The following is a 22,401-nucleotide window of genomic DNA, read 5'->3' as shown; positions in this document are numbered from 1 at the left end:
CGGTGAACGTAGGCTGGTTGGTAGAAGTGGTTCTGTGGTTCTTATAATACAGCCTGATATGGCCTGTCAAAAAATGTAGGTCTTCAGTTGTGTCAGAACGCCATAACTGCGGCAGCGACTAATAGGCTAAGTATAGGGTTTAAAAAATTAACTTGTTGCTTCGGTTGGCCGACTTGGTGTAACGACTGCACTACGTCTAAGTCTTGCAACTGATTTTTTAGCGTATTGACCAAATATTTAGGGAACAGGATGCCATCAACGTGTTCAATGTGTGTTTTGCTCCGCTGGTTTAATCTTTTCCGTGCGTACCAAGTTCGTTCGGTAACTCAGCAGGACAAGTTAGAGGCTGAAACTGCAATAACTGTAGAATAATCCAAACAAATAAGAGCAACTAACAGCGCAGCGTAAGCGACACATGCCCCGATTTTCGTCCATACCACGACTGCGGTTTAGGCAGGGTCATGTGCAGCCCTCATGAGGCTTGTCTACAAAGCTCCAGTGGTGTCCTGTGCAGCAAACAATCTGTAATCTTGCTCCATCAGTGGTTTAAGGGCAGTGCTCGCATTCATGCAGCTTGCTTATCTGTTTGCCTGATTAAACTCATTAAGCATGGTTTCTAAAATTCGGCATCTGCCACCCCATTTAGAGTCCATTGCTTTGGAGTTGACCGCTCGAGCTCTCTTCGAATATGCCGGCAACTGTTGTGCTCTGATATCGAGCGCTCTCGTAAATAGGATTCGTGCTTTTTTTTTCGCTTCTTTTTGGCTCGGCCTCCTAGCGTCAATGTGAGCACGTTGCACTGTCACGCAGGTGAGCAGATGATCTCGGGGCTTGCCTGCACTTGGCGAAGCTCTTGAGGCGGCATCCGTGCTTGTTGTCGAACGAGCGTCGCGGGTAGCAACACTTGTCCGTGCACTCGGCCTCGTTCTCGCCACAGTCGCACTCCTCGGTGCCCTCGACGATCTGGTTGCCGCATATGGGCCCGCTGTGCCCTGTAACGGAAGGGACGGTAACAAAAGTGTCACCCATCCGCAGAACAACCGCAAAAGCAGTGGTGTTCGCTGTCCTTGAATAACGAACGCACTTTCCGTTCGCAAGATAAATTCAACGCTCAAAACTTGAGAAAGCACTCGGATACTGAGTCAGGACAGTAAAGGAAACGCCATTACGAAAGATGATGATGATGATGATGAAAACGTTTGTTTAAGGCCATAATGACTGAGATTAAGTAAAGGCTGATCGGGTCCCTAGTCCGGGACACCGTTGGTAAAAGCCGCTGCCCGTGCTCTGGCGACGAGGGCTCGTGGTTCCTCGAGGTCCGAGCTGGACAGGGCGCCTCCCAGCCCTCCCACGCTGGCTGATTTATTATGTCACTACTGCTATTTTCCTGACAAGCCCATACCATATGGTATAAGTTTGCCTTCTGGCCACAAAATTTGCACTGTGCCGTAAAGGACTCGGGCTCAATGGCGAGAAGCGTAGCTGGATTATTAAACGACATAGTTTGTAGCCTTCGAAGGTGACATTTTTCTGATTTACTAAAACCTCTAGCGGGCCTCGGGAGTGTTTGCCTTTCAAGGCGGAAATGCTGTAATATCTCTGAATATATCATTAAAGGGAAACGGGAACCTGAATCAGTAAGGGAGGACGTAGAAGGATTCCGGGGAAGAAAAGCTCGGGCACAAGCGTTCGTTTCCTTCAACTCCCTGGTGATCTGGTACCCATATTAGCTCCTTCCGTGCAGTTGAATTTTACAAGAATTTTACAAGCTAGCGGCGTGATTCTGCCACGCATATAGTTTCTATAAGCCGCCTGGGAGTCTGTAACTATGTATTTCGATGCGGAGTGCGTTGCGGCTAGGCCATTACGAAAGCAAAACACGATAACACAGCCACTGTCCAGCATTGGCTGGCATTGCATACCAAGGCCCGGACCACCACCCATGGATCACCAAGATACGGGCCCTATTCGAATCATTCAGCAAATCGGGAGTCAGCACTTTATGTAAAAAATTTTGTTCTTTTTTTAATTGATCCTTCGCAGATATTGTCCTCTCCGACCAAACTGAAATACGCTTCGTAAGTAGTCAAATGCGGACGACAAACAGAGTCGACAAGACGAAGCACGTGCATCGATCTGCAGTTCAGCAGGCAGTGGTGTATGAAAGCGATAACGGCCGTATCAACTATTTTTCTTTGCTACAAAGCAGGCATTATCAGGATATAAGAAACGGAAAGGGCAGAGGCCCAATTAGCGCTGTGACAGAATGCAGTCATCGGCATACGCGTACAAGTAAATGTAAGATGACCATTACAACAGAAATAACCAAAGTCGTCGTGTATTGAGCTACGATTTCGCAAATAATTTAGCAAGTCGGACCACTCATTTCCGACTGATGATTTATTTTCAATGTTATCAGTCTCAAACTCTGACCATAGCAGGTAGGCGAAAGAAGGATAAAAAAAAAGATAAGTTCAAACAGTGCACTCAAGGAATGCGTGTAAAAAAGCAAAAAAAGGCGAACAAAGAACTGCGCGACCAAGGTTGCTCCTCCAGAGCAACCTCTCGCGACCAATCATTAATTTAACTGCCATGGTGCGCAGTTTTCTCACAATCCGGCGGGCACGTTGTGATGACGCCACAATGTTACGTGACCCTAGGTGGCTTACCTGCCTCCCAGGTTGCTTCTCTCAGGATTTTTCATGGATTTTTCGTTCACGGTCAACGACACCGATGCCGTCGACAACGGATAATTTTCGGCGGCGCGAGCTCCTTAACGCTGTCTTGTCAATAAATTAAGAATCCGTTTAGGTGTTGTGATGTGTTCTAATGTTTAAAGAAGACCGCGCTGTTGATTAATCGATATGAACTCTATCCATGACTTGAAGTGAGAAAATGAGTATCTAGTAATGAAACAAATATTGAGGCACTTCCTTACTCTGATAACGAGGGGAAGTAAGGATACATGAACGTATCATTATGGCATGATTATTCTGTTATAATGCGTGCATGTTTTAGCCTCAATGATAGTGACTGCGAAAAAGATATGTATTTTTGAAGGTCTATATTATAGTACTTGTGAATCAACATAAACAATAATTTCAGTCGAGCCTGTTGAGCTCCGGTTGAAAGTGACTGGACGCGAAAGTGACTGGACGCTTATTTTTGTTATGGATAAACGGCAATGATTTACACTTATATTCGTAGTTTCGTTATATTAGTCACTGTGTTTGGGAGCCAAACTGTGCTCTAAACAGTAGGCCCATATAGGAGTAAAAAAGGAGTTAAACTGCCCTCCAGCGCACTCTCTTTTAGGGGCACGGAGTGCTGCCCAAGTACCGGGGTAGATTTCTATCACTACATATACGGAATCCACACTCTTGGCAGCGGAGGTATATTCCCACTGCGAAGCAAAGCAACCTGATGCAGTTAGCATTGAGAGGCGGCGTTTAAACGCGGCACCGGGGGTCCTGTGGTTAGCAAATAGGGAAGATTGAAGCCTCGGTGAAAATCTTCGTAACTGCTATAACTTCGCATGTTTTGAGCGGGTAATTTGCTTCCGTTGGAAATCTACCCTATGATGAAAATCTACCCCAGTGTTTGGGTGGCATACCCTGCCCCTTAATGGGAGTGCGCTAGAAGACAGCCTACTCCTTTCGGGTTAGAGTGCGTGTTAGCGCACTCGAAGACAGGTATGACGAAAGTTGCGCAGGTGAGAACCTTAATAGACGGGGCTACGAGGCGCAGATGTCTTCGAAGAAAAATATTGGGAGTAATGTGATCAAGGTTACGTTACCGATGTGAGGGTCCCATCCGAGATCGGAGGCGAGTGTGATGTCTAAATGCTTATGGTGGTGAAATTGCGTCAGTACTTTTACAGTAATAAAGGACGGAAAATCATAAGTTAGATTTTATGTGTTGTCGTTATGCAAACCGATTAATTCATGCTTATTGGCATCTGCCGCCATTAGAAGCATTCGGTTCGTTTGCTCAATAAATTGCTGAAATAAGTATGATCTTTGTAGCTGCTAATTGCTGTGTAGATAATGCAGTAATCGGTAAATGTTTGATGTTAGAATCGAAATTACTGGTAGTGCCTTTAATTAAAATTAAAAATAAAATCGTCCCTAGCACGAACTCATGGGGAATGCCCGATGTGATGGCCCCCGTCGAAGATTCTGTATGCTTAAAGGGTATGAAAAGCGTCCGGTTTGTTAATAGATATGTTGCCCAATATAAAATCTCCCTGTTCCCGGTGAAATATCACAATTTTGTTAATAAACTGCTGCGACATACGCGATCAAATGCTTTATAAAGGTCCCATAATATTATATCTGTCTAGTTAAAGCTGTTAATGTTAAATGCGAGGTCCTTCACGAGATCATCCACAACATCTTTAATATGTGTGATGGTTGATAGTCCAGGTAGGAATTCGTGCCTGTTTGGCGAAATTAAGTGGAAACAACTGTCGACGTGATAAACGAAAGGCCAATACAGTCTGCACCGCTACCACCATTACTACTAGTTTACGCATTCTCACATTAACAGTGTAAGCTAGGTGAAGAAAGCGCATCTACTGCCTTCTTAATGCCTTGATGCGCAAGTGCATTGTTAAGTGCCGTCTATTGTAAATGTTTAAGAGCCCACCGTCGTGCCATTGATGCGAACGGCGCAGCGAACTGTACACTTTTGCAGCAGATGGTACATGAATTACAAACTAGACATAATTGCAGTTCTACTTCGAGTCGTAGCTAGGCACGAAGGAGAAGTTTTCCACCCCGAATGTCCTTTATCCTTGCCTCAACTCGCTACCAGTGCTCCTTTCTCGGCGGAATTTACACCTTTTTTAACTCACTTTAGGGCTCACTCTGAGTAGCTTCAAAGAAGACAATGACTTTTTTATTTTATTTTGTCGGCTGTGGCCGCGTAGCCTGCACGGATGCATGGGTACAATTCTGCTTCCCCCATTGTTCGTGAGCGCTCAGAGGAAGACACACGCACAAATTCCCGCTCCCAACGTCGCACCACGCCCTGCGTCCGCGTGAAGTGCCTATGAGGAAAGTAATTTGGGTCCCGCTGATCAAGCGGCGGCTTGTGGTCGGGGCAATTCGCCTGGGCCGCACATAGTGCCGTTGCTGGGTGGGGCTTCGGTATGATACAGATCACTTTGTATTTCCTGCACCCAGTTCGGAGCGCGAAGAACTCGCGGCGACTTCAAATTGTAATGGCTGCCAGATTGGACAATAGAATGCGATTTATATATGTTTGTGTATAATAAGCAATGCTGTAATGGCGGCTAGTTGGTTTGCCATCTTCAGGTTGGCGCGCTATACTTTGGCGCACGGGATATTTGCAAAAAACAGGACAAGACTGAACCAAGGAAAAAGAGCAGCGCAAAAGCATGCAACTACACAACAAGAAAGGACGAGACACAAGCGCTGACTTACAACTGAATTTTGTTGAAGGAAGGCACGCTTTAAATAAGGCGAGCAACAGAGGTGAAAAGCAGGAGAGCGAACAATCGAGAAAGGTAACAGCGAGCCCAAGAAAGCAACAGGACATGAAAAACTCAAACGTTGGCTGCTTCTAAAAAGTCTAACGCTGCTGCAAAAAGTGATAATGTGGGAGTGCTGATGCAAGTGTCGCCATATCTCCCAATATAGTAAGCTTCCAAGCTAACACGCGCAGTCTTGTCGGCACTCTTACCTAGAATCCTAGGATGCGTGGCTCGTTTGGCGGAGACTAGGATTCTAGGCAAGAGTTCCGACAAGACTGCGCGTGTCAGCCTGGAAGCTTACTATATTATGAGATATGGCGACACATGCATCAGCATTCCCTCATTATCACTTTTTGCAGCAGAGGTAGACTTCTTAGAAGCAGCCAACGTTTGATTTTTTCATGTCTTGATGCTTGCCTGGGCTTGCTGCTATTTTTCTCGACTGTTCGCTATCAACTTTTTCACCTCTGTTGCTCGCCTTATTTAAAGCGTGCCTTACTTCCATAAAATTTAGTTGCTAGTCAGCGCTTGTGTCTTGTCCTTTCTTGTTGTGTGGTTGCATGCTTTTGCGCTGCTCCTTTTCCTTAGTTCAAAATGCACCAACTAGCCCAAAATGAACTCTTACTGAGGACAAGACAGGTACGTGCGCATGTACCTGGCATGTACCTGTCTTGTCTTGCTGTTTTTACTAGTCCTTGTGCCAAAGTATAGTGCGCCACCCTGAAGATGTTTATAATATTTGCTGCCGAGCTTTCGCAGCCAGTGAATTCATGTTTGTAGTTACAATATTGTGAGCGGACACCCAAGTATGCGCATACGTGGCGTATCACTTTTGAGGCCCCTGCATTATGACACAGTGGAAACCTTGAATCTTACGCTAATTATTATGCACCGGGCTGTTCTGGAAAAAAAAAAAGAAACTTTATCCGCGAACTTTTCTAGCTACGACTGAGCAGTAGGCCATCTGTTTTACAGAACGTCAATCCTAAACAAGTCATGTCTCTAAACAGAACCGACACCGGCAGAGAAGAACCACAGGAGCCGTACTGGGAAGAAGAGTGATCAGCGATCATATGTATTGGGAGCGTTCAGCATGTGCCCGTCATTACAGTAAATCTAGCAATGTATGACATTAAGGTTACGGAGGGAAAACCGGAATTAAGGCCTGATTCTACAGCGCTGAGTTTAGCTCCAGGCAGATAACGTCTGGAAAATTCTTATTACACTTCTGACGATTAACCATTGTCAATTACCGTATGTCTAGGGCCCTTCATTTTCGTTCTTTTTTTTTTGTTCTGGAATTCAGGGGGGAAAATTGGGCAATGTTTTAAGGAATCAAAAAGGGGTATAAATCAGGATACTCAGCAAAAGGTTCCATAGTTCGTGCTTTTTCTTGTCATATTTTGACGCAGACGATCAATGGTAACAGGGGAACCCCGCGTGGTGGATTATCCTTGTAATAAGGCTGTGATGACAAATCCCACACCGAATTACTGATCAGATCGCACTCGCCCTACCATTTCCTAGCAGTCTTCATGGTTAGCTTGATACAGCGATTGCCCTGGACAGGCGGTGGTATCGGCTTAAAATCCCGGACCAGGTCAAATTTATCGTTAGCAACGAGGTTTCTGTAAAAGATTTATATATTTTTTGTAGCCATATGGGTCTGCTTAGATAAACGCTAGTGAGTCATTGCACTTTTATAGAAAGCAAATTACTGTAAGCGGTTGTTATTGCGCGGGGCGCGAAATATTCTTTCTTTCTCGTTATTTCATGAACACGACCGTCGGCACCAAGAAACCTGCTTACCAAATCCGATATTTCTCATTTTTCTCACTTATTACAATTATTTCGCCGCAGACGTTACCAACTGTTGTGCAAGACTTCCCAGTCCATGCAAAACCAGCCTGAGTTTTTCTGTACACTGCGAAACTATGTTCCTTCAGAGTCGATCACTCTCGCCATTCCACAAGTGCCTTAGAGCAGGGCGTACCTTTAGCGTGGGCAGCTCTTGATGTCAATAAAGCGTTCTGGAATAAGCTCTATATATCTGCCAGTTTAACAACTTTGTACGCAAGAAAACGCGCATTTTTCAGACTGCTCGTTTGTAGGTAGAAATGGGGCTCAACCCGATATTTAAGACATTTTTTTTTAGGTTACAAGAATTGAGAATTGAGAACAGTCATCAGATTGTGCTATTCTTACCGAACGCCTTCCAAGAATATTTCAACAAAAGCGTTTAAGAAGTCGCCACTTCCTGGCTTCAAAAGCATGCATTTTAGTTCTAGGGAATTTAGGAACGTAACTTCTCCTTTGGGACGCGGAATTTACGAGGGCACGGATTTTACAGGAAGTGGGACTAACGGCGACAAGGAAGAAGGATTTCTCCAAGTGGCTTACCGACAACAATAAGAGCAGAAACCTTCTCAGATTCCTGCACACGAATACATTATATGATTTTTTTATATTATGCATCGGGTCCAAATTTTGTCTTCATGCCAAGTGTGCGAAACAAACAAACAAAAAACCTCTTCTTTGGATATAGCAGGCTGCGGTGGCTCCCAGAGCGTCCCAAAGCGACTCAGGCTATGAGAGACGTCGTTGTGGAGGGCTCCAGATAATTTCGACCGCCTGGGGATCTTTAACGTGCGCTGATATCACACAGCATACGGGCCTCTAGAATTTCGCCTCCATCGAAATGGGACTGCAGGGCCAAGATCGAACGCGCGTCCTTCGGGTCAGCAGCCGAGCCCCATAACTACTGAGCCATCGTGGCGGCATCTTTCTTTTTTTGCGACTACCCCAGGAGATACAAGTCCACGAACACAGATACCGTACTGCACTGTCGTACGGGCGGCGGCCTCTTTCGACCCGAGCGCGAGACCAACGAGGAAACCATTGCGTTGAACTCACTCTGGAAGCACATCTCCCGCGGCAGCTGTCCTTTGAAGAACGGCACCAGAATTCGGCTGATGTTGCCGATGCTGCAGGACGAGAAGCGGCTGTTGTTGGGCTTGTCCCCCTTAGTCGCGGACTCGTACATGAGGTACTTGCCCTCGGGACCTGAAGGCTCGCACAGGCTGCCACTGTCATGCTGTGCGCCGATTGGAAGGAAAAAGGAATGAATAGAAAAGACCCAGAATTAGCAGTTCGGGAATCCAACGGTCGACTGCTCGCATGTAGGTTTCAAAGCCAAGGTTGTAAACGGACAGCTAACCTACAGGTACTGTTGATACCCTTAGCGCATTTCAAAGAACGAAATTAAAAAACTATGGGGGCGCTTAAGTCATCTTAGCAGCGGAACACGACAGCATTAGATTTCACATTTGTCGCAGCTTGTGTTGCAGCTTCTGTGTGCGTTTACGTCAGTTTCTATGCAAGTTTCGCTCGATCAACCGCCATATTCGGACTACTAGCTGCAGCGGCAGGTATCCGCTATGCTGCGATCACCGTGGCTGGGACGGAGCCGAAATTTGTGTATATACTATTTTTTTCTGATTTTTCATTTCGATTGTTTATCAATGTTGCCGTCTATAGCTTTGTCACAACCCAGAGAGACCTCTCCTGACCAATAAATTTAATTGGCGCCTGCCACGGTGGGCAGGTTTTGATGACAATACAGGATCACGTTCACGTGACCTCTCTCGCCCAACCAATGAAGTCATTCTCTGCCATTGGCGGTCTTTTGGTGTGACGACAACTCTAATACTGCAGCATTAAAACAGCATGTGTAATGAGATACTTAACCACAAGTTGGCAGCGTATACTAATCATGTGCTCGTAAGGGCACTAAGAACAGCTGTGGTATCATGACCACACCGCTCCGATGGTAACATCAGTGTTGTATGGAAGAGCAGCTACAGCAGTCAACGATCAACTATGGGTTGGGTTGGGTTGAAGAGGGTGGCTTATTACAGGAAGCGCACAGAGACTTGATCGAAAATCGGAGATCAGTAGACAACTTGTCTTTTACCGACCAATGCGCTAGATTCGTTACAGAGAGGCATACCGTTTCTCAGAGGCATACCACATCTAGAATTTAGAGCGGCGTGATATCTTAAAATCGCATGGTTTTTCCTCTCCTCGGGGAAAGGTGGTGTATGTAATACACACAGTTTTTTAGGGGGGGATGGGCCACATCAGGGTATATGTGTCTTTTGCACTCCACCTAAAGTACGCGTTTGTGCTTGCAATAATGATTTATCTTTATATGAACATGTTCCCAAGAGTGTTCATTATCAGGGATACCGTTTATGATACACACAAAGAGAAAGAAGAGCAGAGTTGATTGTGTGTATTAGGGTCATTTAGAACTACAGCCGTTACGCGTCGGGCGCCTAGGCAAAACCGGAGCGCCACAGTTTCAGCCGCGCAGCGAGCAACAAAGGGTGGTGCCCAATAATGACGATAGAAACTTGGCTTTGATGAGATCTCACATGGTTGAACGTACCAAAGCGACTCAGCCTATGAGGGACGCCGTAGTGGAGGGCTGCGGATAATTTCGACCCCCTGGGGTTCTTCAACGTGCAGTGACAGTATACAGTACAAGGGCCTCGCATTTCACCTCCATCTACATGCGACCACCATGGCTGGGATCGAACCGGCGTCTTTTGGGTCAGCAGCCTAACACCATGACTACTGTCAACTAGTTGCGACCACCATATAAAATTGAAAAATTGGTTTTTAGGGAAAGAAAATGGCGCAGTATCTGTCTCACATCTCAGCGGACACCTGAACCACGCCGTAAGGGAAGGGATAAAGGAGGGAGTGAAAGAAGAGAGAAAAGAGTTGCCGTAGTGAAGGGCTACGAAATGATTTCGACAAAGTGGGCATCATTAAAGTGCTCTCTTTTTTCTCTTTTTTACGTCAGCACCAAACGCTGCGCCACAGCTCAGGTTATTATGCTTCAAGAACTGTACTCTTCCTAAACAAATCCACAGCTGTGGCTCAGAGGTTAGCGTGCTGGGCTACTTATCCGGAGTTCCCGGGTTCGAACCCGACCGCGGCGGCTGCGTTTTTATGGAGGAAAAACTCTGAAGCGTCCATGTGCTGTGCGATGTCAGTGCACGTTAAAGATCCCCAGGTGGTCGAAATTATTCCGGAGCCCTCCACTACGGCAGCTCTTCCTTCCTTTCTTCTTTCACTCCCTCCTTTATCCCTTCCCTTAAGGTGTGGTTCAGGTGTCCAACGATATATGAGACAGATACTGTGTCATTTCCTTTCCACAATGTGAGCAATGTGCTGTGCACGGAGATGGAGAGATGTTTAGTCAGCTAAAGAAAAAATAGTTAATGGTCTCGTGAAGACATAGTCTAGGCATTTTAATTGTCAGGTTTTATGATAACTTCCAAATTTCTTCATAAAAATGTGAAGGTTCCCGACCAAACCACATATATGTGTGCGTCCTTCTCTTTTAGCTCGTAATGTTCCTGCAATCTACAGCTGCAATCTAAACCCGCTTTTCATGTCAATAAGGTAGACCGTTTGGTTAATTTTTGAAGGACATGTAGAGCTGGACAACGTCAGAAAGTTGACGGAAGGGTACGAAGAACAGAACATAGTGCAAGCGCTGACTACCAACTCGTATTTCCCGCATAACGAAAATCTTTTATGCTGTTATATTATTATTTCACTGAGAGCCAACGCAAACAGCATACAGAAGGTGAGAAAACAATGACACTATACGAAGGAACCAAGCAAAACATGTTCGCATAAAGCAAGAACACTGACTGTAAAGCCGTAAGCATCATAAACACCGAACAGGAAAAATGGAAACCTATTTTGTACGTAGCTTCTGCACAGCTCTAAGCGTTTGTGTTCAAGGAATTTTGCAGTTTAGTCAATGGTGCCGGCACCTTACGCATGCCGTCAGTTATGTACGACACATTTCTAGGTACATCAGATGAATGCGCAGAAGGAAGCACGTGCCACACGTTGTTTACTCTTCTACCATAGGGCGCATGGTTCCAGGAACTGCTACTGTTTACTCAAGAACGCCCAAGAATTTAGGCCATCCAGCTGCCTCCGCCGCTTGTGTGGAATCTTAGGCAAAGATAGGCTATTCTAAAACACCTGGATATGACCGTTGATAGCATTCTCTCAATCGCGCCCTCTCTTCCTGAGCATGTGACGCATAATGTGTCGACGGACCTGAACGTCATTCCTATTGTCTAGAAGTCATCGCGGGAGCTTCGAGCAACCCACCGCGGTGACTCAGTGGTTAGGGCGCTCGGCTGCTGATCCGGAGTACCCGCGTTCGAACCCGACCGCTGCGGCCGCGTTTCGATGGAGGCAAAACGCTAAGGCGCCCGTGTGCTGTGCGATGTGAGTGCACGTTAAAGATCCCCAGGTGGTCGAAATTATTCCGGAGCCCTCCACTACGGCACCTCTTTCTTCTTTCACTCCCTCCTTTATCCCTTCCCTTACGGCGCAGTTCAGGTGTCCAACGATATGAGACAGATACTGCGCCATTTCATTTCCCCAAAATCCAATTATTATTATAGCTTCGAGCAAAGGCGACCTTATGGCCTACGGTGCTTACCCAGATGAAAGTTCCATACGCAGTTGCAGCCGTAAATAACTCGCAACGTTTTCAAGCATGACGATGCTACTCGCCAAAGGACACCGCATAAATGTCGTAATACTGCGGTTATAAAGAAATGAGGTAATCTTACGGCGGCTGCAATTTGCATTACAAGACCCACACGCTATACTCACCGGCGCCCCGAAGCTGTGCCCGATCTCGTGGGCGAGAGTGAGTGCGGCCACCAGCATCCCCACATACTGCCTGTGGTTGATCAGGGTGGTGATGCCGGTGTTGAGGCTCATCTTAGCCTGCTTGTACAAGCCTGTTCCCGGGTGCCGCTCCACTGCCATGCGGTAGCGCTCGCAGATGCCTCCCGACGCGGCTGCACAGGGTAAAGATGGCAGTTATAATAAACGTACACCGTAAAGAAGCACACTGTCAACTCACTTTCGTCACGCATTAACTCATTGCCATTTCTGCTATTTACTGAAGCCCCTTGGCTTCTGTACATATCTTCGTCCTTCTATAGCCGAAAGGCGTGACAGCCGTACCGTTAAGCAAGATTCAACAAGACGATATGTTCACGATTTGTGTATGGTTTGCCTGTTTGTTGCCGCCCTTGGGCACTCTCGTACTAAGGGTGAGCTGCCCTGGCGTATTCAGTGCAGTGGTTTTGCGACCTAGCGCCACCGGGTTCCATTCTGTCCTACCTTCCCCGCTGGCGATCCAGGCGAGTCCCAGCGTGCCGTCAGAGAAGTCGCGGTAGTTGAGCCTGTACGAGAGGCAGTAGTCGTCGTGGCGCGACAGGGACGCGAGGTAGAGCGTGTATGCGGCGTCCAGCGACGTGCTGCACAACGGTTCGTGCTTAGCCTTGTAGCCGACGCAGTCTCCCGGCTCGCCCATCTGCGAGCGAAATCACGGAAGCTCTATGCTGCGGCACAGTGCACGTCGAGTCGCACAAAGAGGAGACAAGTTCTGTGTTGCGGAAGTGGGGCGTTAAGGCTATAAGAGACTAAGGGAGCCACCCAACCGGGCAACGACAGTGACAGCAAGCACCGTTAATTCGAAGCAAAAAAAAAGATTAGGGCTCATCTATTGGATCGATGCGGACGAAATGCGGTAGCATTCTATTTTCATTCGCCAATCTCTTTCAGTTTTGATTCTATTCAAATTCTAATTAGATTCCAATTCTTAGTCCACTTTTTTTTCACTACCTGACATGTTCCGATTGTAATTATATTCCAAGCCCGACTACCCAGCTACGAAAAATCTGGGACACTTATAGATCGCGGCCAGTCCTCTTGTTACTACTGGCGCACTGGAGCAGCGGTTACGCAGCCGCCAGTGGGGATTGGGAGACTCAAACGTTGCTCTTTTCGAATACTGGGGGATGGCGTAGCCACCGCAACCTCATTTTTTCAAAGACAGTTCTCGTGAGGCTGTCGATTTTCTAAGTAGACCTGCTGTTGTCCGAGTCATTTTCATAGCAATATTCACTTTTGCTCAGTCGTAGTCCGGCCTCTCCTCCCTCTTTCCTACAAGTGGAGGAGGTTAAGAAGAGAGGGGAGAGAGGACGGTTGGCAGGCGGCGAAGGGAAATCCCTCTAAACGCAACATGGCAGGTGGAGGCTTTACACACACGCCGGCGGACTGTTTTTTGCCTTCGTGGCTCAACCTAATGCTATCGAAATAAAAACAATAAACTGTGTGCCATATGAAAAATGAAACATGCGGCTGCGTTTTTATGGATGAAAAACGCTAAGGCGCCCGTGTGCTGTGCGATGTCAGTGCACGTTAAAGATCCCCAGTTGGTCGAAATTATTCCGTAGCCCTCCACTACGGCACCTATTCTTTTCTTTCACTCCCTCCTTTATTCCTTCCCTTACGGCGCGGTTCAGGTGTCCAATGATATATGAGACAGATACAGCGCCATTTCCTTTCCCCAAAAAATTAATTATTATTATTATTGATAAGGGTTGCGTAAGTTAAAATCTAGACTGAGGTCAGGATAAACGGGCTTTGTTCCCGTATACGAGTGTTACCTGCAGTGTTAAAAAAATGCGCACTGCGGCTAATATACTTGTCCTGCGTAATATTAACGGAGGTATTTCTTTTTTTCAGTCAGCATATAAGCTGAAATATCTCCCCTTTGCCGAGATGCCTCACATATATACTCACAACGATGTGCTGGACAACGAAGTGCACGTCTTCGATGCCTTTGAAGTTTGTCGAACCGTATATGCTGTTGACTTTGTCGACCGTCTGGGCAATGATGGAGGCGAGCAGTTCTCGCGCCTTCGGCACGTTTGAAACGTGCTGCAGGACACTGTCGAAGAGGGTGTTGTCCACGATCATCTCCAAGTTGCACACTCGGTGCGATATTGATGCCCCGCGACGCTTCTTCTTCTTTTTCGTCTTCGGATCGTCGCTGTCTTCTTCGTCTTCGTCCGGTTGGGTGTCCTCTCCATCCTCAAGTGTGCGTTCGTCATCATCGCCGTCATTATCCTGCTGCTCCTCATCGTTGTAGTGCTCGTCGGGTTGCACCATGGCACTGTCTTCATCATCTTTGCCATCAGCGCCTCCTGCCACTCGCATGACGTCGTCGCTGTCGTCCTCATCGCCAGCGCTCCCTATCGTTGCAGCCTGCAGTCTTCGGCCAGCCCAGCTTCGCTTCACAAGAGGGACCTGCAGAATGTATGCGAAATTGGCAGGTTTGCAGAAAATCCACGACACTTCTCTACATGTAAAGTGATTAACTCTGCTGCTCACATACAGTTTTCCGTACAATAGTTACACGACACCAGCATAAGGACCATGGCGGCTGCACCGCAGGATTGCCATACCAGCTTCTACTGGCAATAGACACGCTGCCCACGAAACAAAGAGGAGCCGTGGCATCTTTTTAATTTGATATTAGTTTCAGGCACTTTGTTGGGATTCCCTCCGGGATGAGAAGACAGGATCTTTTCCCTCAGCAGTGAGACACTTCACGATCTGTTATTCCCCCAGTACCCTCCCGAACAGACCTCCCCCCATGACACCCGATCTTCCCTTCTGCAGAGGGCTGTAGTTCCGAGTGGTGGGATCCAATAATTTCACGCAGCAATTGCTATCGTTCACTATACATAGCGTCTTCTATTTATCAGTCAATTGTACTTCGTTTCAGGGGAAACACCCGGCGTGGTTGAACTAACGCTGAGGTTGACGTGCACTTTTTGGCCGAGTATATGATGCTCTTTAATAAGTGTCAGCTTCAGCTTAAATTCAGTGTAATGAGGTTGCTGCCATTAAGAAAAGCTTCTATGATGCGGTATACTATAAATATAACTTTCGTTTCTCAAATAAAGTCGGTAGTTTTCACTCATGATATAGATGAAATGCTAAGCCGTACAGTACTCAGCTCCTGTCAATTGTTTCGGCTGGCAGCTATGCTACGCACTTACATATCCTTTCTCGAAATGAATGCGAGAAAAATGTATCATCCATCTTACTTTTGCGGTGTGTCCATATAGTTTCGTAGGGAATCCTAACTCGATAGGAACTCCTTTTTAAACGATAAGCCAGACGGTTGTTACAAGCGCAATGGCATGCAACAGCCATGCCTTACAAACACGTTAAACGTGTAGTATCAGTAAAAAACAAACGCGAAAAGGATCATGAAACGCAAAAAGGAACATTAAAACAAGAACACAAAGATAACTGGTAGAAACGAAATACATTCGGCTCCATTAATATCTCCAAGCTGCCGTCTTCGCGTCATCGAAGTGATAATCAAGTGTGTTCGTTTTCATTTTCCTTGAACTATTATATTGTCGTTTCGCTGCGCCTCGTTCAACAGTCTAGTCCGCGTTTCATTTCTTGATGACAGTAACTGCGCTGAGCAAACTCCCGCACTCCTGTTCTTAGCTGACAGTACAATGTAATGGCCACACTAGCAGTTCAGTTGCACTATATGGCTCGTCTCCTGTGCTGAGCTGTTTTTCACAAAACAGTCTCTTCTGATCATTGCTGGAGGTAGATGCAAGAGAGCTTTTGGGCGTGATCGTTCGGTAGCCAGCCCCTTGAGTCGGTGAAGAGTGCATTACGCTGCAGCCTTCAGGCACAAACCTCCCCGCTTCATTCTTCTGTATCAACAGTAAATAACCTGCTTCGTCATAGCACAATAATCAATAGAACCATGAATAAATCGTACGCCCAAAGTTTTATCTCTCTCATAGCGTTGCCCATATCGTGTATATCTTGTTTATGTGACCGTCGTCCGCATGCACACGCTTATATTCTAAGAACGAACTTACCTACCATTTATTTTGCTTCCCATCCTCACTTAAAGGGCAATTGTACCACTTTCTCAAAAATTCCCCGATGTCCTAGGATTCAAACCAATAGAGGCTGTAGGTCAATAATGCGAAGTGTTTTTGCACTAGCATTTCAATTACTGACGCAATCGACGATTTTTGAGACTTTTCCTCAAAGTACGAAACAAGTGTTGGGAAGCTCGGTGTGACGTCACGGAAGGTAGCATTTCAATTTATCGCTGCCGTCTGCTACACCCTGCCATACCTCGTTGGATGCTGCCAAACAACGTTCCGCGGGCTTTGCCTTGCTACCGAATGCATTGCTACCGGCATTGCTACCGAATGCTTACCCAAAAGGACTTCGCATGCTTTACCTACCAGATTCACACATTAGACTCCTTTAAGCTCGTCGATTTCTATAACCTATGCAGTTGCCCTTTTAAGTTTTCGATAACACATGTCCGTGATTGTATCGCGGCTGTCATTGGGTTCGAACAGCTACCTGTTCTAGGACGGCGAACAGCATCGGTCCCTCACCTTGGAGGGCGGCTTGAGACGATTCCGGCGCAGAATGTCCATCATCCACTCTTCGGTGCGTCCGTGCAGTCCACACCAGCGGCCCCCGGCGGGGAAGTCCAGGTCGGCGCTCGAGTAGAGTACGGAGTGGAAAGGCCGGCTGTCGTTGAAAAACTTCTCTGCCCGCTCCACGTAGAGGCTGTGGCCCGAACCGGTCTCAATGCTGCCTTCGAACACGCCGCCGTGCAGGGAGCCGAACACGCGACTTTGGGGTTCGCCTGCAAGTGAAGCGGCAGGACGGACTATGCTTTGCTGTGTCACTCTTAAGGCTACTGTGTAAAGTTTAGAGGATGAGTACTGTGTCAGAAAAAAAGAGCAGTGTGGAGAGTGCTTGCCTCTGACATCCCATATCCTCTAGCTTTTATGTGAAACATTAAGCTTGTTTAACTTACGATCGTCCCCCCTTTTATGTTATTTGAGCCCGATTATTCAAGCTGAAGCATTTTTCTGTGTTAATAAGGGTGTCCGTAAAAACGGCCGCAAAATATGTACTCATCATATATCCTTAAAAGCAAGTAATAGACTGTTCATTCCCCATGATTGAACTGTCACCATATTCTTTAACATAGGCAGTATAACAGGCGCAGGTCTCAACCCTTGATGTGACGACTTTCTTCCCATGGATGTTGCCGCTGCCACTAGGATAGTGTAAAAGGATATCCTCTTTAAACTTTTCAGCAACAAATTAGAACGTGTTTGTATAGGACAAATGTTCATTCCGGTTTCTCTTTAAATGCCGTATACGTTAATTTTAACACGACCATTTATTAAAACACTGTTGCTAAAGCAATAGCCTGTTGCCCTCCGGGAATGAAACGAGTGACAATAAACTTACAAACTGCTCAGTGTTTCCTTTCTAGCTAAATTATCATGATAAAAAGGCAGGGAAATCTACGACCAATTTTCTGCAGCGCTTCTCGCGATACAATTCTGAAAACTTCCCAGATTTCGTTTACATTACAGTAAAAAATTTTTGGAGACTAACTGTCGAGGAGCACATGGTCACCTCAGAAAATAGCCACGCAAAAATCTAAATGATGAACGCTCCTACAAGCACACCTCATTGTGCTTTCGATATCGAAAAATTTCATTATACGGCCTCCTCACCGACGACGTATCCTTTGTAAATGTGGCTTGTGTCGACCTTGACGACCCCTTCCGTCGACGATTCCACAACAAGGTCCTTGTGAAACACGGAGGCGTCAGCAGAAAGGTGGAGCTTGAATGACCTGTTAGCAGCAAAGCAGAGAGCGTTCATTTTCGTTTATTGTCCTGCTATATCCATGACACTTGCGCTTGTCTTGTCTCTGCCCATTATGTCAGGCTTTTTTTTAATGTTTTTCAGCTGGTGCGTAAAATGATGCTAGTAACGACCTCTGTCTACTATAGTCGAACTGAACTCAAGAACGCAGCAGCTTTTCCCCCTCAAAGGCCCCCCTTCCAGCCAATGGCGCCGGCCGATTCTCATGACCCTGCTAGCGTGACAATTCAGGGAGCGGCGCCACAATGGAGAGAGGGGTCTATCCCCGACCACAGAGGGAAGAGATTATCCCTTTTCATCTAGCACTTCCTGCTTTGTCACACCAGCAGGGTCCTGAGTCATAAGAATCAGCTGACGCCAATGGCTGGAGGGGAGTCCTTCGACGGGGAAAAGACGCTGCGGTCTTAAGTTGTATCCGACTATAGATAGCCCGAACCGATCATATCCGCGCTTACTGCTCACGCACGTCACAGGGAATGTGAGCTTTCCTTTAGCAGCGCTTTGCTGCTAAAGCAGACGCATACCTCTTGGGGCTGCGTAGTTGCAGATGGACGTGGCTGCTTCCGCCGTCCTCGATGGAACGCTTTGCCCGCTTGTGGCTTCGGTGAACCGGCGCCGGATCGTAGTATAGAGGCTCGTAGCGGCGCACGAACATGTTCAGCCGTTCACCTGCGGATGCCGAAGTGGCAGCAGTGGAGGAGACAAGCTTTATGCTATGACCAAGATGGTATAGAACCCTATACTTAACAAAGACTAATATATCACGCAAATAGGGTAAGGAAACCATTCGTAATGTACCTCTGCCTCGTTTTTTAGGCATAAAGATACCTCACTTAGTATTAAAAATCAAGAAGCAAGCAACAGAAAAGCATGATTTAGGCCGAAAGGTGTAGATAACCGCAATGAGGTACGCTGGGTCATGTAATGAAAACACGTACACTAGTATCTTTTGTTCGATAGATTACAGGCATGTCAGTTTGAGATTCAACTCCTCTGTGCGCGTCATACCCCTGAATGCTTTTGATAATGGTGGCAACCTAATGATACGCAGGTATCTGAAACGAATGGATTGTTTCGGGCCGAACCAAGTTTGAGGACGGCCATTTTGAAGGCCTCCGCAGTTTTTTGCGAGAAGTGGCTGTATTGCAAGCAGCCGGCAGAACGCAGTCCCAAAAACAGAATGCCGGCAGTGTCGTCTTTTTGGTTCGTTGTAGTCACGTGACGTGCACAGCCCCCTCGTGAAGGAATTTTTGTTAGTTTTTTCATAAAGGAGAAAAGAAAATAGGTCAAAACAGTATTTGTTTTCCCGGGGAGTGTGCCGCCTTTAAGTAGCATTCCGAGATTATTTGGGCTAGGTTCGGTTGCCGGCTGCCAGCAACTTTTTGGGCGGGGTATTCCGCCGGCAAAACCGCTGCAAAAAAAAAAAAGAAAAGAGCGCGCGCAGTATCGTTTTACTGGCTGTTTGTCGTGATATAATCGGAGTCAGCCAATGGAGACAAACTGGTCGCAAATTTACCTGCGGGCTAATTTTTTTGCCAGCCGCCACAGTAGTCTCGTCCTTATTGCAGCCATATGTAGTCATTTAATGTGCACTGAATCTACGGTAAAGAGGGCGTTATGCGGTTCACGTCCACTGAAATTTCGGCACGAAAGCGTGTTGAAAGGTGCACAGCCGTCACCCCTCAGCTGCGGAGGCAGGTGGTGTAACTGCGCAAAATCTGTGAAATTGTGAAACTATTTAGACACCATCACATCGTCATCTTTCGTTGTCCGCTGAGGGTTTTATTAGAGCTCCACAAAAGGGTGTGCCGGGAATTGTTCACAAGGCTTCCTCATAAGCGTCATAGTTCACAGGTTTCCACATGCATGCCGTGTGGATGTAGTACAGGCAGCCTTGATAATGGCCGCTGTGAGGCCTATCAAAGAAAGCGCAGTCCCAAGAAAACCATCGGCAAGCAAGATTAATCACAGGCGTTCTAGCGCTAAACCGCAACGGTGGTTCTGTGGCTCGCGTAAGGCATATGAAGCTCACCTTCGTCTTGTGCCACAACAGAAGCCAGAAGAAGCGTGACGGCAAGAATAAGCATGTTGCGGGCGATGACCTCGGCCTTCTCCTAAGACAGAGCCCGCTCGCGACAGAATCGTGCTCCAGATCACGAAGACCACGCGCGATGCAGCCCGCGAGGCGACCTTGTTTTCCTTTTCTACTTTTCTGGGTGATTTAAGCTATCTTTTTTGATCCTAGAGTTGGTGGCCTCGCCAGACAAGCCTTACTTACAGGGCAATACTGGTTACGAAGGAATGGTATCTGCTGCCGTAATGGGTCTTTAACCAACAACCAAATCTAATCCAATAAATTGAAACCGAAACCAAAAAGCAAGACGCAGCACTTCGAATCTGGGGCAGCCGCGTGGTGGATGGACGGAAAACTTTGTCAGATCGCATGTGCGGACGATTCCGTGCTAGATGACCATCAACCCATGGCTGACTGCGACCTGGGTGGCCCATTCCATGGCCCTGGTCTGGACGACCGAGTCTGATGCGAAGAACTCAAGGAAGAAGAAGAAGAAGAATCTTCGAGCTCAACGTGGTTATCTCTGGTGAGGCCGTTCTGTGTGGGGGGGATTTGGCCAGGTCTCAGGTTAGGTCTGTAGGCCAGGTTAATGTGCATTTGAGGGTGCGTTGGGCTCAGGTATGTCGCTGACGTCCCCGGGTGGAGGGACGGCAACCTGGTTTGCCAGCTTGCCCACCCAAAGCTTGCCGCTAGAAAATTTTCGTAAAAATGGAATTGACATCATCCCTGTGGCTCTCGTGCCGATCGGTGAGGGAACGATCAAGATGAAAAGCCCCAAGGTCCTTCAGCAGGAGCTAAGATCTCTCACTACCCACTACCTCCAGATCTCTGAGGTGCGACCGTTCGGCCGGAGAGGCATTGTTTGCAGGTCCGCTGACATTGATTGTGTCACAGACCTGCTCCAGTGCAAAATATTTCAGTCCTTAGCGGTTAAAGCCTTCATCCCGGAACAGCTCGCATGTTCCAAAGGTATTGTTCGTGGCGTGGACCCAGCATCTTCCCCGCAGGATATACTGAAGGAGTTTCAGGATGCAGGTGCGGGGGTTCTTTCTGTCTACCGGTGCAGTAGAGAATTCAATGGTGTGCGTGTTGCGACAGAGTCAGTTATCACTACGTTTGCTGGTTCCTCCTGTCCTTCTGAACTCAAGGTTTGGCCGATAGTGTATCGTGTGGACCCTCTGCAGCCCCGTCCTCTTCAGTGCAACAACTGTTGGCGTTTCGGTCACAGTGGTAAAGCGTGTAAGTCGGCGACCCGCTGCCGGGTTTGTGGAGAAGGGAATTCAGATGACAGCTGCGCGTCTGATCAGCCCCAGTGTTGCCTAAGCAAGGGCAACCACTCAGCTGATGATGTCAACTGCTCGAAACGAGCCGACGAACAAAGCCTGCTCGATATCATTCAAGCGAAACGATGTTCGAGAGCAGATGCTTATGCACTTCTGGATCGGAGGGATAATACATATGCCAGCCGTGCGCGAAGCTCTGTTGCTGATATACCGTCCTACTTCAATAGTGTTCTCAGTAGAACAGGCTCTTTCTGTGGTGGTCGAGCGAATGCTGGGCAGTTTCACCGAGGCTCTATCTCAACTTGTTGCTGGCCAATCTCTGCCTACTGAATCACATGTTTCGGCGGTTACGCCGGCATCACTCCCAAGTGCTGCTAGTAAGAGTCATTCCATGTCGCCTCCTACCGTGCCCCAAGTACCACCTGCCAACAGCGCTCCTGACAGTGTCGCTCACGTAGATCCTTGTAGCATGGACGTTCAAATGCTCACCACTTCCCAGAAGCGTCGAGCTTCTTCCTCACCCTCGAAGTCAGCTGTTCCGCAAGTCAAAGCAAAGAAAGGACCCCCCAAATTAATTCCCCAGACTGATGTGCTGAAGAAGGCTGTTTATGCCTCTTTAACCAGTCGATAATCATGGCGGGTCTAAAAGTTATGCAGTGGAATTGTCGCTCCGTACTTTCTTCTTTACCGGATCTTGAATTACTTCTTCATAAACATAATACAGATATTGTGATTTTACAAGAAACGTGGCTCTCTCCACTTAAATCATTCACATTTAAAAAATTTCGTGTTTTCAGGGTAGATCGCGTTAATGGCAGGGGTGGTGGGTTAGTAACTATGATCTCTACGAAAATATGTCACCGGGCATCAATCTCGCAGACAGTTATGCG

The 22,401-nt window shown here is 47.1% G+C and overlaps 1 protein-coding gene across 1 annotated transcript in view; it reads right to left on the bottom strand.

Moving 5' to 3' along the window:
- The window catches only part of LOC144093779 (disintegrin and metalloproteinase domain-containing protein 10-like), a 29,452-nt gene extending 9,153 nt beyond the window's left edge, over positions 1-20,299 (bottom strand). The window contains exons 1-9 of the mRNA XM_077627485.1: positions 20,187-20,299; positions 18,679-18,823; positions 18,001-18,122; positions 16,855-17,111; positions 14,201-14,707; positions 12,734-12,926; positions 12,215-12,405; positions 8,411-8,591; positions 836-992 (exon numbers count right to left, since the gene is read on the bottom strand). Of these exons, the coding sequence (XP_077483611.1) occupies positions 836-992; positions 8,411-8,591; positions 12,215-12,405; positions 12,734-12,926; positions 14,201-14,707; positions 16,855-17,111; positions 18,001-18,122; positions 18,679-18,823; positions 20,187-20,241 (1,808 nt within the window). The 5' untranslated portion in view covers positions 20,242-20,299. The remainder of the gene's footprint in view (positions 1-835; positions 993-8,410; positions 8,592-12,214; positions 12,406-12,733; positions 12,927-14,200; positions 14,708-16,854; positions 17,112-18,000; positions 18,123-18,678; positions 18,824-20,186) is intronic.
- Positions 20,300-22,401: the final 2,102 nt, after the last annotated feature.

This window comes from Amblyomma americanum, chromosome 6, assembly GCF_052857255.1.
Source record: "Amblyomma americanum isolate KBUSLIRL-KWMA chromosome 6, ASM5285725v1, whole genome shotgun sequence".
Taxonomy (NCBI): domain Eukaryota; kingdom Metazoa; phylum Arthropoda; class Arachnida; order Ixodida; family Ixodidae; genus Amblyomma; species Amblyomma americanum.
This window is presented reverse-complemented; position numbering and strand designations above follow the sequence as displayed.